This window comes from Eleutherodactylus coqui, chromosome 1 (assembly GCF_035609145.1).
Source record: "Eleutherodactylus coqui strain aEleCoq1 chromosome 1, aEleCoq1.hap1, whole genome shotgun sequence".
In the NCBI taxonomy this organism is placed as follows: domain Eukaryota; kingdom Metazoa; phylum Chordata; class Amphibia; order Anura; family Eleutherodactylidae; genus Eleutherodactylus; species Eleutherodactylus coqui.
In genome coordinates, this window is record NC_089837.1 from 249,500,379 (window position 1) to 249,517,416 (window position 17,038).

The window sequence follows — 17,038 nt, forward strand, 5'->3', positions numbered from 1 at the left end:
CAGTATAAAGGCCACTGCACTCACATTGTCCCTGTCATTCTAGTAATTGATGGAACACATGAACGGAGATATAAAAGTTTTGTTACTTTTTAATCTAATTATTTTTCTGTACTTTCCTTTAATACATGTGTATTAAAGGGGTTGTCCCGCGCCGAAACGGGTTTTTTTTTTTTTTCAATAGGCCCCCCGTTCGGCGCGAGAGACAAACCCGATGCAGGGGTAAAAAAAAAAACCCGGATAGTACTTACCCGAATCCCCGCGCTGCGGCGACTTCTTACTTACCTTGCTAAGATGGCCGCCGGGATCTTCACCCACGGTGGACCGCAGGTCTTCTCCCATGGTGCACCATGGGCTCTGTGCGTTCCATTGCCGATTCCAGCCTCCTGATTGGCCTGAATCGGCACACGTGACGGGGCGGAGCTACGAGGAGCAGCTCTCCGGCACGAGTGGCCCCATTCAGAAGGGAGAAGACCGGACTGCGCAAGTGCGTCTAATCGGGCGATTAGACGCTGAAATTAGACGGCACCATGGAGACGAGGACGCTAGCAACGGAACAGGTAAGTGAATAACTTCTGTTTGGCTCATATTTAATGCACGATGTACATTACAAAGTGCATTAATATGGCCATACAGAAGTGTATAACCCCACTTGCTTTCGCGGGACAACCCCTTTAAATACCAGTTATTACCAGTTATTCAGTCCTAATATTTCCTCCAAATTCCGTTAGCCGCCTTTACATCCCTTTCCTTTTGATTCTTCTTCATGTGTATTTTTAGAGCTGGCCATCAGGACTCTATAAATGTAAGACATGCATCGGGTATTGTTGCAGTAATTGTGTTTAAAGCTAGAATAACTTAAGAGGGTTTTATTTGAAGACGTGTAAAGTACTTGAACATCTCCCTAATATAATGCTGTATTTAGCACTAGCAGCATCCTGGCTGGCGGTTGTGTTGTTTGATGACTGGTTGGCAGAGACACTGGATGCTTTTCAATGCTGCATTTTGTGTCCAATTCCATGCTAAGGAGACAAGGGAATTTGCAAGCAACACAGGCAGCTCATCTGTAGTGTGTCTTATCCCTGCTGGGAAAGAGTCATTGTGATCGTTATGTATCAGAAGTGTTTTACTGAAATATATATTTGTGAGGTGAGGTATTCTGCTATTCTAATTGCATCCATTGTCATATCTAGTAACATTATTGCTGACACACAACTGCTTTGGTGGCTTGCTGTTTTTTGACATATCTTCATGTCTCCCTGCCTAGATCCACTGGCTGTCTGTGAATGGACGGACAGAGCTTCTGTATGACCTTGTGCAGCATGTCAGCAATGTGGATGTGGAAGACGCAATGGGTCAAACAGCACTGCACGTGGCCTGTCAAAATGGACACAAGACGGTATGTCTGCACTTGCATCTCTTCATCCTAAGAAGATTTTTAAATGTAGTGTTTTAACATTTGTTTACAATGCAAGTCTTTATAATGTAGGTAGAAATACTCCTATATGCTTTGTACATTGTATCATGTATTGTGGGTTAAATAGCTTCAGACTAGGAAATTATACCTCTGTCTAATATTTGTGTATTTATAATTCCAATTCTTATGAATTATCAGTGAAGTTTACACTTGTCTCTGTACAGTAGGATGGTATGGTCCATAAGTCAATCAGGTGTAGTGCATGCATTAGCTAACTGAATAGGACTGAACATAGTGTCAGTTGTGTGTCCCAGCATATGTCATGCAACCTTTAACACTCAGTAACAATTTGGAAAGGTTATGGAGCGCAGTCTGGGTAGCAGAAAGGAGTATGGAGGGCAGTCTGGGTAGCAGAAAGGAGTATGGAGGGCAGTCTGGGTAGCAGAAAGGAGTATGGAGGGCAGTCTGGGTAGCAGAAAGGAGTATGGAGGGCAGTCTGGGTAGCAGAAAGGAGTATGGAGGGCAGTCTGGGTAGCAGAAAGGAGTATGGAGGGCAGTCTGGGTAGCAGAAAGGAGTATGGAGGGCAGTCTGGGTAGCAGAAAGGAGAATGTCTTTCCATTCTAGTCTCTGCCATCTTGTTTCAGGAACATCAGTGAAGTCTGCAGGGGTGAGTAACCCACTGGACACCGGGTATACACCATTAACCCTTTCTCTGCCTTAGACCACCAGGAATACTTGCATTAACTCTTTCACTGCTCTTGACCCCAAGGATGTTATGATAAACCCATTAACTGCCCTAGCTAATCATAGCAAATTATTTGGCACTATACAATATTTATTTGCTACTCTTTTGAATTGCCCAATTTAGATGTAACAGCGCCCAGGTCCCTAACGTTCTCGATCACAACTACAATGGCTACTTTGCCTTTACAACTTATTTTCCCTTGCAAAACCACTTTGCTGCAATCTAAAAACAGTTAAATAACTTATACTGGATTACTTTAGCTTAACATGAACCAAGAACCAAATCTTTTTTTTTTCCTTTGCCATACTAAATACATTGTACAAAGAAGTTTCTCTTTATTTTTGCAGCAACGTAGCTGAATGATTGAAGGACATAGTGTACGTTGACGGCATTAGAGTATGTTCTATTTTTACATTTTGAGGATGCATATATTAACATTTAATTCATTCAGTGAATAATGTCTGATTGAAGCCGGTGGTCCTGCAGTGTGAATTAGTCAGCTGTTATGCTGCAGTCTCAGACTGCTGGGGACCTCTGCTGGCCAACATCTAACACCACAGCTAAAATACCTGCTGAAAGATTGCTGCAATTAATATTCATCCTGTGTAGAAAAGTCACCATCAGAATTTCAATTAATTGCACCGATCAACATTATTTTTATTGCCACTCGTATTAGAGTGTTCTTAGAGTAGCTTTATGGCACTGATTCCGACTGGCATCTGTTTTACTAGATTCGCTATAATTCTTAAGATAATAAATCCCCCATTGAAAAAAAATAAATTAAACAACACAAGTAAATAAGGGACAGATGTAGCCTACTCATCACATCACATAGAAATTGTCTCAAATCATACACAAACTAGCTAAGGGAAATCTGTCACAGACCAACTCCGTAAAGGGGTTTTCCTGGACTGTACTATGGGGTCTGCTGTCTGGGATCCCTGAACATTAAACATGCTAACCTTTCATTGCATCTTGTTTAACAATATGTGGATCATAGCTGCATTACCTCTAATGCAAGCAAATCTATGCCATAGACTATATGGCGTGGATTTTAAATCTTAAAAAATGGGACATGTCACTTCTTGACCCAAATTGAATTGGCTTTTATCTTTTATATGTTAATCTGTGGCTGCTACACAAGCAGATGTACAGGAGAAATCCATGTTAAACGCATACAATTTGCTGTAAAAATCCGAGGTGGATGTTTGTATGAGCATAGTCTTATGTTATTGCAACATTACTGAACACTTCTTTATGCTTATATTACTTGTATTATTGTCTTCTCTAAAACAGACAGTATTATGCCTATTGGATAGCGGTGCAGATATAAACAGACCTAATGTTTCTGGAGCAACTCCATTGTATTTTGCATGCAGGTAAGACATGTTCCAAATTTATAACTTTATAATACTCATGTAACACATTGTTACTCAGCAGCTAAGTCGATCCTGATTGTTTAAAAGGATTAATATAACTCATTACTCCAAATTCCACATATTAATACCTCCCTCACACAGGCGTTTGCAAAAACGTTTTTCAACGTTGTGTTTACCGTGGTTTCAGCAGCATTGTCATGCATTTTGCCAGTGTTTTGAAAACGCAACCAAGAAAGCTGTAAAAAATAAAAGCAATACTCACCTGTCTGGGTCCCCCCCCCCCCCCCCCCCCCCCCCCCCGCTGCTCTCAGGTTCGTGCAGGCTTGCAGTTGTCAGCGCCGACAGAGCAGCTCTTGCTGGTAACGGGGATGGAAAACCCCTGCCTCCAGCAAGAGATTGTTCTGATTGGTTCTCGAGCACTGGCTCAGCCAATCAGATCCAGCTCTCAATGAACCAATCACAGCCATTCAATGTTTTCAATCCGCGTTACCAGCAAGAGATGCTCTGTCGGCGCTGACAACTGCACGGGAGCCTGCGCGAACGCCGGAGAACAGCGGGAGGGACCCTGATGGTATCTCCTAGGTGAGTATTGCTTTCCTTTTTTTTTTTCACGTAGTGTTTAGCGCTGTCAAAAACATGGCACCAAGTTGTGCCGCGTTTTCAGCAGCGCTGAAAACTCTGCCCATTCATTTCACTGGGGAATGCTCTGTGTTTAAAAATGCTGAAACGCCCAGAAATAGAACATGCACCGCTCGAAGATCGAGCGTTTGTCTGCACCTGTGTGAGCGGTCTCATTGAAGACAATGGAAACGTTGTACTGCGATTAACGTGGTGCTGGAGGCACCACGGTAATGGCGGTAAAAAGCGACTGTGTGAAGAAGGGGCCTTAGTCTTTCTTTTTCTTTCGCTTCTGAAAATTGTTAAAAAAAATAAAATTAGACACTATACTTTAGTGTCCATTTTGTTAAACTTGATGTGGAACTCAGTTCTTGGATTTCAAGCCTGCCTGACTATATCAATGTGCTTCCAGGGCCATGCCATGGTTTTACCCCTTCTGCTTACTATTAACTGCAATGGGATGGTTAGAGCCTGTCCATATATAGAAAGAGTAGATCCCACATTGTTCTAGGAAAATGGAGTTGTGGTGATGTCATTGAGGGGGAAGGTCTTAAGAGGGCAGTACTTCCTATAATGATGTCGGCAGAAGAAAGGAACTATTAAAAGGCTTCTAGTGATTTATTTTCATTCATTATGTAGCTAGTCCCCAAGTATATATACAGTTGACTAGTATTCTCTTATTCAGTTATTCCTTTCTATCTGTAACTCCTGGAATCTTTCTCCTTAGGTGATCACGTGATCTCAATTTGGACCAGCTCAGATTTACTTGGGTTTATGTACACTCAAACTAGTCAGTTTTTCAGTCAGCTTAATCGCTGTGTGGTAATATTACATGAACTCTACCACACAAACTCCATAGAGGGAAACACAGATGCTAGTATCACAGTTACTGAAGATATTCAAACAGCTTCTGTCACATAGTTATAATACAGCAGATCACAGCTCATTCTCCTGTCTATATTTATGGTCTGTAGCTTACTTAGGTGAATAGAGAATACAAATAGTAATGGAATTTTCCTCCCTGTAGGCAGAGATGGTACAGTCTGTATCTGGTCATATAAATGCTGTGCTGATGCATCATGGGAGTGATAACCTAGAGAATGTGAGCAGGTAGAAACCTCATTATCAAGATGGTGGCTGATAAGTATCAGTCAGGAGGCTGCCCTTTAAAAACACAAGTTAGGCCGACTTCACATCAAAGGACTTGCATTGCGGAATCCGTGATCGGCGTTCGCACCACTGATCCGCAGCAAATATTGTTCATTACATGCTATTGAAAAGCGCTTCTTCCTGCACACTCGCAGAATTGAATTGCGATTTCTGAGAGCGGAGGAAAATCGCAGCATGTTTTACTTTAGTGCGGATTCCACCCAGACTGCTTCCATTGAAGTCAGTGGAAGCCGTCTGACCCGTGGCCCTTCTGCATTTGACATTGCGGAAAGGTCACGAATTCCGCGTCATCGCCTAGCAATGGTGTGGGAAAAAGAAACATTTTTTTTTTTTAAAATCTGTAATGCACATGTCTGACAGCGGCTTGCCAGAGCGAGCTGCAGTGCAGATAAAGAAGGGATATGACAGGTATGCGTCATCAGCTGCGGTCAGGGCCGGATTCTGCTGCTAGCCTTAGACACAGGATTTTCACTTTTATCATTATAAGCAAATATAAAAAGCAAATGTGGGAGTATGTGTGTGTTGGAATGTAAAGTGTGTTTTGTGTAACTTGAGATTAGGGGACTTGAAGTTCAGGGACTTTAGAAGGGAGTCACTTATATTTATTCAATGTTCATCTTTTATTTTTCACTTGCATAAATTATTTTGATTTATCTGTACTATCTCCAGACCATTTATAAAAATGTTGAGCAACACTGGGCCTAGGACAGAGCCTTGTCGTACCCTACTTGATACATTCTTCCAAATGGATGTACAGCCATTTATGATCACTCCTTGAGTACGATCCACCTAACAGTTGCCTGGTCAATCCCATATTTGGTCATTTTTTCAATAAGTATAGTATGAGATACTTTGTCAAATGCTTTACTAAGGTCAAGGTAAACTATATCCACCGCATTTCCCTGATCAACCCAGTCGGTGATTCTGTCATAGAAGGAAATTAGATTCATCTGGCATGACTTGTTTGTTAAAAATCCATGCTGGCTCTGGTTAATTACTCCATTTTCATCCAAGTACTTGCATACATGCTGTTTAATAATTTGTTTAAAGATCTTTCCTGGTATAGAAGTCAGGCTCACAGGCTTGTAGTTTCCTGGATCCACCTTCTTCCCTTTTTTGAAGATAGGGACAACATTTGCCATTTTCCAATCTTCTGGGACTTCATGTTCTCCAGGAATTTTCAAAGATTATGGCGAGTGGTTCAGTAATCACCTCGACTGCTTCCTTTAGTATCTTAGGATGTAATTCATCTGGACCTTGAGACTTGAATTCATTTAAGTTAGCTAAGTGTTCCCTCACCATGTCTCTGCTTACAGATAGCCTGCATTCTTTTATTCCCCCAATAGCACAGGGAAGATCAGTTGAGGTTCCTTTTACTTTCTGAAAGAAAACAGATACAAAATAGGAATTTAAAAGTTCGGCCTTCTCAACATCATTCTTAACCAATTCACCATTTTCATCTTGTAAGCATCCAATCGCATCTTTGACTTTTCTTTTGCTTTTGACATATAAAAATCCTTTCTTATTGTTTTTGGCCTCTGTTGCAAGCCTCAATTCATTATTAGTTTAAGCTTTTCTGACACTTGCCCTATAGTTTCTGTAGACCGCAGTATATTCTTCTTTAGATATTCCCCCCTCTTTGCATGTGATAAACATATTTTTCTTCCCTTTTAATATGTGTGCAAGTTCTGTGTTCATCCATCCTGGTCTCTTTTGGGATTGTTAACGATTGTGCTTTGAAAATCTCATTTCGCAATATTTCCCAACCTTCTTGTACATTTCTGTTCTTAAGAACATCCAGCCATTGGACTCTTTCTATCCTCTTTCTGAGTCCATTAAAATCTGCCTTTCTGAAGTCCAACCGCATGATCACCGCCTCCTAAGGACCCAGCCACCCTTACTTCCTCAATAGAGATGAGCGAACGTACTCGGTAAGGCCGATTTCGCAATCGAGCACCGCGATTTTCGAGTACTTCACTACTCGGGTGAAAAGATTCGGAGGGCGGGGCGTGGCGTGGTGGAGCTGAGGGTAGCAGCGCGGAACAGGGGGGAGCTCTCTCTCTCTCTCTCCCTCTCGCCCCCACTCTCCTCAACGATTCCCTCCCTGTTGGTAAGAATTGGGTCCAAGATAGCAGATACCCTTGTTTTCTCTTCTGCCTTTTGGAAGATCAAGTTGGCAGCAAGAGCGGATAAGAATTTGTTGGATCCATTACTTTTCAAATAACTTTTTGTTCTGTATTTGCTTTATAACCAATGATGGTTAAATGCATTGCATCTGCAGGGATAGATCTGCCCTAAAATATGCTGAAGTATCTTCCATGAAGTATCTTCCTGTTCCATTTTAGTATGCCAGTGGTGCATTTGATTAGTATATTTTTCTTTTCCTTTACACTGTTTTTTCTGCTGTTTACTGAATGGAAATTACAGTAAATGCTTTTCTTGCAGAAGAGAAGATAACATAAAATTAATTTCTCCTCCAGCAGTAGTTTGTAAGAGAGAAAAATAATCAGAGATGGATAGAGATTTTATGTTCATATGGCTTCTGGTCAGATTATAATTAACATTCTATCAAGTATACAGCTTGTAGCACAAATGATTTCTTTGTTTTCTGCAGTCATGGACAAAGAGATACAGCACAGATATTATTACTGCGTGGCGCAAAGTACCTCCCAGATAAGAACGGTGTTACTCCACTGGATCTTTGTGTGCAGGTACGTTTTTTCATCAGAACTGCAGCATACTGTGCCGTATGTTTTATTTCTTACTCAATTACAAGTGTAAAAACTCCCTTTTATGAACTATATTCTTGATTTATAAAAAGTGCAAAATTGTCTTATACCCCATTTACACTGACAAATGATTGCTTAATCGATATTTTGAGTGACAGTTTTGAGCGATCATCTTTGCATACTTTATAGTAGCTAATTAGCTACTATACAGCTATGCAGGCACAGCGGGACACCGTTGCTATCTCTCACCGAACACTACAGCTGTTTTGCATGAGAAAACAGCTGTAGTGTTCTCTGAGCTTACAGCCCGTGCCCTGCTGTGAATTCACAGCAGGACACAAGCACAGAGAATCTTATCAGTGCAGCTGGCTGATAAAAGCCTGCTCTACTGACAGCAGCTGATCGCGCAAGCCAGAATTCAGCGATCAATGACTCGTGCACGAAAACTGCACGATTTCAGTGCATTTAGACAGAACGAGAATCGCTCAAAAGATTCTTTTGAGCAAATTTTGAGTGATTCTCGTTTTGTCTAAATCAGCCTGTACATTGCAAGCACTAATTGGACAGTGTCAAATTGTGTAGGGGAACGCCTTATTGACAAAAGGGAATGGTAATGCTTTGTCGGTTCATACATTTTTGGGAGAAATAACAGAAAATGTGGCAGATGACAAAAACATCAAGCTATGCTCTTCAATTCCCCCGTCAGTGCTCCCATTCTCATTGCTGATCGTTGTTTACAAATTGCAGCAGTGACATAACAGTTGAGCACTGCAGCCAATCATGGACAAAACGAGACATGTCTATATGGACACATCACTGCTGCAACTTGTAGAGACTGACAGTGAGGACAAGAGTGATGGCACTGGATCGCCAGTGAAACAGAGCAAATTAGTGTATCTTAATTTGTTTAAAACCCCAGTGAACATGGTCAGAGGCCTTCTTTGCATCTATTGAAAGAAGATAAAAAGGGAACCTATGCGCCTTACCACCTTGAGGCAGAAGCAAAGTGTTATGGGTGTTTCCCTCGCTTCTTTCCCATGCACAAAACCCACCTGATCATTTTGGATCAAGGCTGGGAGAATAGGACCCAAGCGATTAGCCATACATTTAGAGTATAGTTTAACATTGATGTTTAGCAATGAAATCGCCCTATAACTCCTCTAGTTAGAAAAGGGAACAACTGCTCTCAAAATAATTTGTAGAAATTTCAAGAGAACCACTCAGGGCCTGGGCTTTTACAAGCGTGAGTAGATTTGATAACAAAATCCGCATGCTCAGCTGTCAAGTCCCTGTTATAAGGAAGTTTTGATTCGTAATTGTCAGAAGGGCAATATCGGACACATACTCTGTTATCTTAGTCTGTAAAACCTCAGAGGGCATATCAGAATATGGACCGCTAATATTGCATAGCTCACTATTGTAGCTTCGCAATAATTCTTGAGATTCTAACCGTATACATTTCTCCTATCGGGGTCTCAATCTGGGGACCAAATATGTCAGAAGTGCAAGGATGCAAAAGTTGAGCAAGAGGACTACCTGTATTTATTAGCGTGAATATTTCTGATCGAGTAGGCATCTAAGTTCCACGGTAGTAGTATGAAGGTCATTTAACATAACTAAAGACCGAGTAGCCTAGTGAGCTGACTCCAACGTGCGAATCCTGTTAGGCAATGAGGAAACTTTAAAGGAATGCTCCGTTTTCAAACGTGTGCCTTTGTTAATTAAAATGTCCTGCAGGACACACTTTCAGAGCCTCCCACTGTACTGATAGTGACATGGAATCACAGCATCATTATTAACAGGTTGTTGTTAAGATGCCATGTCCAAGGCTGGTGAAGTGTGTCGGGAGCTTCCAGGCAGAGAGAAATAGGAGCATGGTCAGACCACACAATATTCCTAATGGAAGCTGAGGGTTGCGATGACTTAAGAAGAACATGTCAATATGACTATAGGACTGGCACACTGCGGGGAAATAGCAGTAATCCTTATCTTGAGTATGAAGAAATCTCCAAATGTCAACTAAATGAAGACTAAAGAGGCATTGTTTTTGAGTGAGCGCAAATAAGAAGCAGGTACATGGCTTTTGTGGGAGGAGCAGCCAAGTAGGGGATCTAAAGTGAGGTTAAAATCACCCCCTAACAGCACCCTCTGCAAAGTCTGCTGGCTATGATTAGGATGATATTAATTGCCTATAGTAACCACCTTGCTACCCAATTTCAATTTAAGAAAAATGTATGGGCGTTGAGCAAACTATCCAGGACTTCATGACAGAGGGATTTGTGAATTGTAGTGGACAGTTTTGTGGCTGTGAAACCAGGTAGTATAATGTCTGTATTGTATAGCGGGTGTGTATTCAGTTTTAAAATGAGTCTCCTGCAAAAGAATAATATGAACTTTCATTTACGCATCTGATAGAGCACTTGACTGCGTTTCTGAGGCACATTAAGACCTCGAACATTTAATGAGAAAAAGTGTATTCGAGCTATATTGACGGGTATGGAAAGGGTAAAGAGCGGACAAAAGGGAAAAAATAAATAAAACTTAAAAAAGGGGGAAAAACAGAGGTTTTTTTTTAAAAGAGAGAGAAGAAAGCTGTAGAGTGAAGAAAAGAAACAAGAAGATCAGATGGAAAAAGGTAGAGGCACAAAAGCTCCCAAAAATCTAAACTCAGGAGAACTTGACAAATATAAGAAGAAAAACCGTTACAACTTCAGTCAAAGACAGATTACTTTAAGATAGTGACTGACTTCCGATGGATCGTAAGAAGTACATTTCTCACATGCATAGGGTCCCCTGCCTCAGACAAGGTTCATCTACATATATGTCTAAAAAAACTGAAGGCGGCATATCGTCTTCAGTCAAGCAACAAGTGTGTGTGTGTGTGTGTGTGTGTGTGTGTGTATATGTGTATGTGTACATGTATGTATATATATATGTGTGTATATATATGTATATGTATATATATATATATATATATATATATATAACCACAATCTAAATGTTATATACGTAGTTCGAAAGTAATTGACCACACTAACCATAATATTTGGCTTAGTAACATAAACAGAAGGTAACTATTTTAAATTTCCAGGAGGAAGGAAATCTGGAACATGAAGAAGTCCCATATATGAGGAGTACAAACCTCATATGGTAGTTCCTGTTGAGAAGAGATTGTAATGATGAAATCAGATACAGACTAATCTTGGAGTTGAAAGATTGGGACAACCATATGGACCAAGCAGAGTAACTTATGTACTAGTACCACACAGAAGTTAGATGGTAGCACATAGAAAATTATTACATTTAAACAGCATCTCAAGTAGAGGAAGTATTACAACCTGAAAAGCTATACATGATGACACTCTGGCAGAAGATTGACTCCTCATTCTGTCTGGCAGAGCATAGGCCAGACGAGAACCTCTCTATTGTCTACACCCCTCTGAGGTAAGGGTGGAGTAAATGGTCAATCCGTGATCGAAATTGAAGGGAGGCTTCAGGTCAACATGAAGGATGAAACTCCCTCTGGGGATCGAAGAACATGTGTGCAGCCCCCATAACCAACCTGCAAACAAAAAGGAAAGCCCCCAAGTTTTTGAAGATTTTGTAGTAAAACATCCAAGATGAATGCTACTGCGGTATTACAGTTCTTAAGATGCGATTAGCGGTCTAAAAGTGACTGCAGATTAGATTGCAAGAATATTGTTTCATATCTGTAAGCAGATTCCAGATGGGTAATATAACTCTGCATATCCTCCTCAATGGCAATTGAGAGTGGAGCAGTATAGCAGCAAGGGTATCGTAGCTGCCAGTATCCTCCTGTAGAACTGATAGAGTAGCCATGATATGATGCTGAAGGCAATGGTTGCAATGGAGTATGTCACCTGGAGTCACTGGCCTGAGGCCTGGGCTGCGACTGGCCGCTGAGGGATGGAGGAGAGTGAGGGTAGTAGTCTGGAGCTGCAGCCCGCTGGGGGAACCGTCAGAAGCAGCAGAGGCCAGCGATGTCTGTTCAGTCACAGGTGAAGGAGCAGGTGGTGGCTCCATGGGCTGCAGGTGTCTCTGGAAGGATAAGGATGGGTGAGGGAAGCTGCAGACCGCTGGAGAGAACCAGCTGGAGCTGCAGATGTCAGCAGAGTCCACCATCATGACTGCCCATGTTGTGGAGAATCCATCCGGGCCTTCGGATAGGGAGCAGCAAATACTACGGCAGGATTGAGTGGAACTGTCATGTTGGAGAGAAGACCATTGCTTCCCTTGATTGCCACCCATCGGTTAAGGAAAAATGTTGCATTCTCTGGAAATTGTAGCTGAAAGGCCTACAATTGGAGCAGAAGAGAGACCAACGTGTCCTCACACCTCCATCCCCAGGCCACATCACCTTAGTTTATTGTTTTTAACTATTCCATGCCCTCTGTCACACTTTTTAATAACTTGGCAAACCCATCTAAGGATATGACCTAGTTTTCAAACGTTTTTATTTTTTTAATTGTTTTATTTTTTTTTTACAGTTCTTGACACTTTTTTTTCAGATTTTATTCTGAAAGTCATAACTTCTTAGTTTTCTGTTGTCATGTGAGCTTTTCTTTGGCATGAGTGTTATTTATTTATATATTTTTTCACCAATGGAAACAAAAACTGCTGCTTCACCATTGTTTTTAGGGATGTGTTCAACATGTGGTATAAATAACTTGTTAACTTTAGTCTGCGAATCTTTGCAAGTATGGCGATATCACATTTGGTTTTTATTGTTTTACCATTTCAACATAATAAAATCACTTCTTTTTTTAGAATATAATTTGTTTTGGTGTTGCCAAGATCTATGTATCCCAAAATAGTAATAATAATAACTCCAGTTTACCCTGAAAAGCAAGGCCCCTCGCAGTCCATTCACCAAAAAAAAATTCTGGGTCTTTGATTATAGTGATGGAAATAAATTTTATGTTTAAAAGAAATAAAAGATTTCTCAAGTTTTTAAATTAGTATAACGTAAACTATATAAATTTGGTTTAGCTGTTATCATACTGGCCTTCAGATTAAACTGCACGTCATTTTTACTGCACCTTAGCGGTGTAAAAACTAAAGCCTCCCAAAAAATGGCTTAACTTTTTTTTTTTACTTTACCCCATTTAAAAACGTTTTAAAAGTTTTTCGATACATTTTATGGCACATTAGTTGCTAACATTAAAAAAAATAACTTGCAAAAAAATGTCCTGCAAAAAGCAAGTCCTCATACAGCTATGTTGAACAAAAAATGATCTATTTTTTGTTGCCATAGTTGTATGACAGCTTGTTTGTTGCATGACAAGTTGTATTTAGGCCTTTAACAGTGCCCGATCATAGTTCTGATTCTCGTTGGACCTCGGGAATCTGAACGATAATCATTTAGTGTAAATGCCTGCAGCTACTGAATGACGATTGATCATAATTAGTTAGTTATTCAGTTTCTGCAGGCATAAAAATGAAATGATGATTGGCCAACGATTCATCTATGAACTTATTGCTTATCTCTGGCACACCCACTTCCATTCATTGCCTATTGTAAATGGATGCGGGTGTGCCAGAGATCATTTCGGCCCGCTTTACCTCCATTCATTGATCCTCGCTCTTGTGTGAAGGCACAGGAGCAATTATTGCTGGGACGACTATTGAACACTGAAGTGCCCAACAATCATTTTGTGTAATAGGACCCTAAGTTATGGCTCTTGAAAGACGGGGGTGAAAAAACAAAAACGTGAAAAAGAAAAATCTCTGGTCTTAAGGGGTTTAATTAATGTGGTACAAAAATGTTTTAATATGGATTTTTAACTGCATTTTCTATACTTTTGCCCATAATTGGAATTTTTGGGGGCTAAAAGGATTACCTCATCAAAACAGTTGCTTGTTAAATTAAAGCTGGCTCAATGCACATCCTAACTGTTTGTGATGATCCTATAATGGGCTGCTTTTAGAGATGAGCGAGCATACTCACTAAGGACAATTACTCGATCGAGCATTGTCCTTAGCGAGTATCTCCCCGCTCGGAAGAAAAGGTTTGGCTGCCGGCGCGGGTGAGAGGTGAGTTGCGGCAGTGAGCAGGGGGGAGAGAGAGATCTCCTCTCCGTTTCTCCCCGCTCTCCTCTGCCGCTCCCCGCCCGCCGCCGGCAGCCGGATCTTTTCTTCTGAGCGGGCAGGTACTCGCTAAGGGCAGTGCTCGATCGAGTGATTGCCCTTAGCGAATATGCTCACTCATCTCTAGTTGCTTTTTATATTAACGTATCAGTGAAGGAGATTGAGAGAATTTCCCTGCTGCTTCAGGCAAAATGTCTGACTAGCTGCAGTTTTTTGGGAGCAAAATCATCTGTTTACTCTGAGTGGGGCCTGGACTATTCACTCTACGTCACATTCTGAAAGTGGTTGCATCTAATGACACAATCTAATAAAAATCATCACAATATTATTAAATAATCTTATTTTAACCCCCTGTTTACCAGAGTGATGATTCATTGTAATTGAGTATCTAATGTTTAGTAAACACAGGCTTTATTTACTAATCATAAGATGCTCAATTACAAGGCATACATATTAGGTATTGTATATGGATTGTAAAACTGGCAAATGGATTGTCTAAGGCTGTTACATAATTAAGTGGGGTTTATGAATTCACATTTTTCTAATTATGAACTTTAATATACAGGCAGCTACTTGACATTTTTCATAGGAACAGCTGTTTGTCTAGCAGAATACTAAACTCTGTACACTTTAACATTCTAGGGTGGTTATGGAGAAACCTGTGACACTCTCATACAGCATCATCCCAGACTGTTCCAGACATTAATCCAGATGACTCAAAACGAAGATCTTCGGGAAAATATGGTACAATTATAGGGCTGCTTTACACTACCGTTCAAAAGTTTGGGGTCACATTGAAATGTCCTTATTTTTGAAGGAAAAGCACTGTACTTTTCAATGAAGATAACTTTAAACTAGTCCTAACTTTAAACAAATGCACTCTATACATTGCTAATGTGGTAAATGACTATTCTAGCTGCAAATGCCTGGTTTTTTGTGCAATATCTACAAAGGTGAATAGAGGCCCATTTCCAGCAACTATCACTCCAGTGTTCTAATGGTACAATGTGTTTGCTCATTGGCTCAGAAGGCTAATTGATGATTAGAAAACCCTTGTGCAATCATGTTCACACATCTGAAAACAGTCTAGCTCGTTACAGAAGCTACAAAACTGACCTTCCTGTGAGCAGATTGAGTTTCTGGAGCATCACATTTGTGGGGTCAATTAAACGCTCAAAATGGCCAGAAAAAGAGAACTTTCATCTGAAACTCGACAGTCTATTCTTGTTCTTAGAAATGAAGGCTATTCCATGCGAGAAATTGCTAAGAAATTGAAGATTTCCTACAACGGTGTGTACTACTCCCTTCAGAGGACAGCACAAACAGGCTCTAACCAGAGTAGAAAAAGAAGTGGGAGGCCGCGTTGCACAACTAAGCAAGAAGATAAGCACATTAGAGTCTCTAGTTTGAGAAACAGACGCCTCACAGGTACCCAACTGGCATCTTCATTAAATAGTACCCGCAAAACACCAGTGTCAACATCTACAGTGAAGAGGCGGCTGCGGGATTTTGGGCTTCAGGGCAGAGTGGCAAAGAAAAAGCCATATCTGAGACTGGCCAATAAAAGAAAAAGATTAAGATGGGCAAAAGAACACAGACATTGGACAGAGGAAGGCTGGAAAAAAGTGTTGTGGACGGATGAATCCAAGTTTGAGGTGTTTGGATCACAAAGAAGAACGTTTGTGAGACGCAGAACAAATGAAAAGATGCTGGAAGAATGCCTGACGCCATCTGTTAAGCATGGTGGAGGTAATGTGATGGTCTGGGGTTGCTTTGGTGCTGGTAAGGTGGGAGATTTGTACAGGGTAAAAGGGATTCTGAATAAGGAAGGCTATCACTCCATTTTGCAACGCCATGCCATACCCAGTGGACAGCGCTTGACTGGAACCAATTTCATCCTACAACAGGACAATGACCCTAAACACACCTCCAAATTGTGCAAGAACTATTTACAGCAGAAGCAGGCAGCTGGTATTCTATCGGTAATGGAGTGGCCAGCGCAGTCACCAGATCTGAACCCCATTGAGCTGTTGTGGGAGCAGCTTGACCGTATGGTACGCCAGAAGTGCCCATCCAACCAATCCAACTTGTGGGAGATGCTTCTAGAAGCGTGGGGTGCAATTTCACAAGCTTACCTCAACAAATTAACAGCTAGAATGTCAAAGGTGTGCAATGCTGTAATTGCTGCAAAAGGAGGATTCTTTGACGAAAGCAAAGTTTGATGTAAAAACAATGTTATTTCAAATACAAATCATTATTTCTAACCTTGTCAATGTCTTGACTCTATTTTCTATTCATTTCACAACGCATGGTGGTGAATAAGTGTGACTTTTCATGGAAAACACAAAATTGTTTGGGTGACCCCAAACTTTTGAACGGTAGTGTATATGTTCTGATCGTTACTCTACCTCAAATTTATATTGATTAATTTGCTTTGTGTTTCCAGACCAACCTGTTAAAATATTGTATGCATCAATTTTAATTTGAAATAATTGTTTGAAATTTACAAACCCAAAAGCAGTCGTGTTTAATCAGGTGAAGTGTGAAAAGTGATTATTCAGTCTATTCCCCTCCAGAAATGGGAGATGTTCAATGACCTTTTTATTTTATTTGTATGGATGCTTTTACATTGACGGATTCTCAACCAGTTGTACTCAGGACTGGTTGATAAAGCATGTCAGTCAGGTTAATGATTGCTAATAGGATAGTTTGTCCCCATACAGCAATCGCAGGTCTGCTGCATATCTGCTGTGTTATATGGAGCAATGTGCCGCCTACCAGCGAGTGTTTTTATGCTTGCTTAAAAGCCATGATCGGTTAACAAATGAGCACTTGTTCATTCGCCTGCTGATCGTGTCCCCTTTTACACAGCCT

The 17,038-nt window shown here is 40.8% G+C and overlaps 1 protein-coding gene across 3 annotated transcripts in view; it reads left to right on the forward strand.

Moving 5' to 3' along the window:
• The window catches only part of HACE1 (HECT domain and ankyrin repeat containing E3 ubiquitin protein ligase 1), a 104,873-nt gene that overhangs the window by 21,472 nt on the left and 66,363 nt on the right, over positions 1 to 17,038 (forward strand). For 2 of the 3 annotated variants that reach the window (XM_066608072.1, XM_066608080.1), the window contains exons 7-10: positions 1,265 to 1,396; positions 3,457 to 3,539; positions 7,942 to 8,038; positions 14,807 to 14,908. In XM_066608072.1, the coding sequence (XP_066464169.1) occupies positions 1,265 to 1,396; positions 3,457 to 3,539; positions 7,942 to 8,038; positions 14,807 to 14,908 (414 nt within the window). Of the gene's footprint in view, positions 1 to 1,264; positions 1,397 to 1,693; positions 2,083 to 3,456; positions 3,540 to 7,941; positions 8,039 to 14,806; positions 14,909 to 17,038 lie in introns of those variants that run through there. The other variant, XM_066608088.1, reaches the window with a different exon arrangement.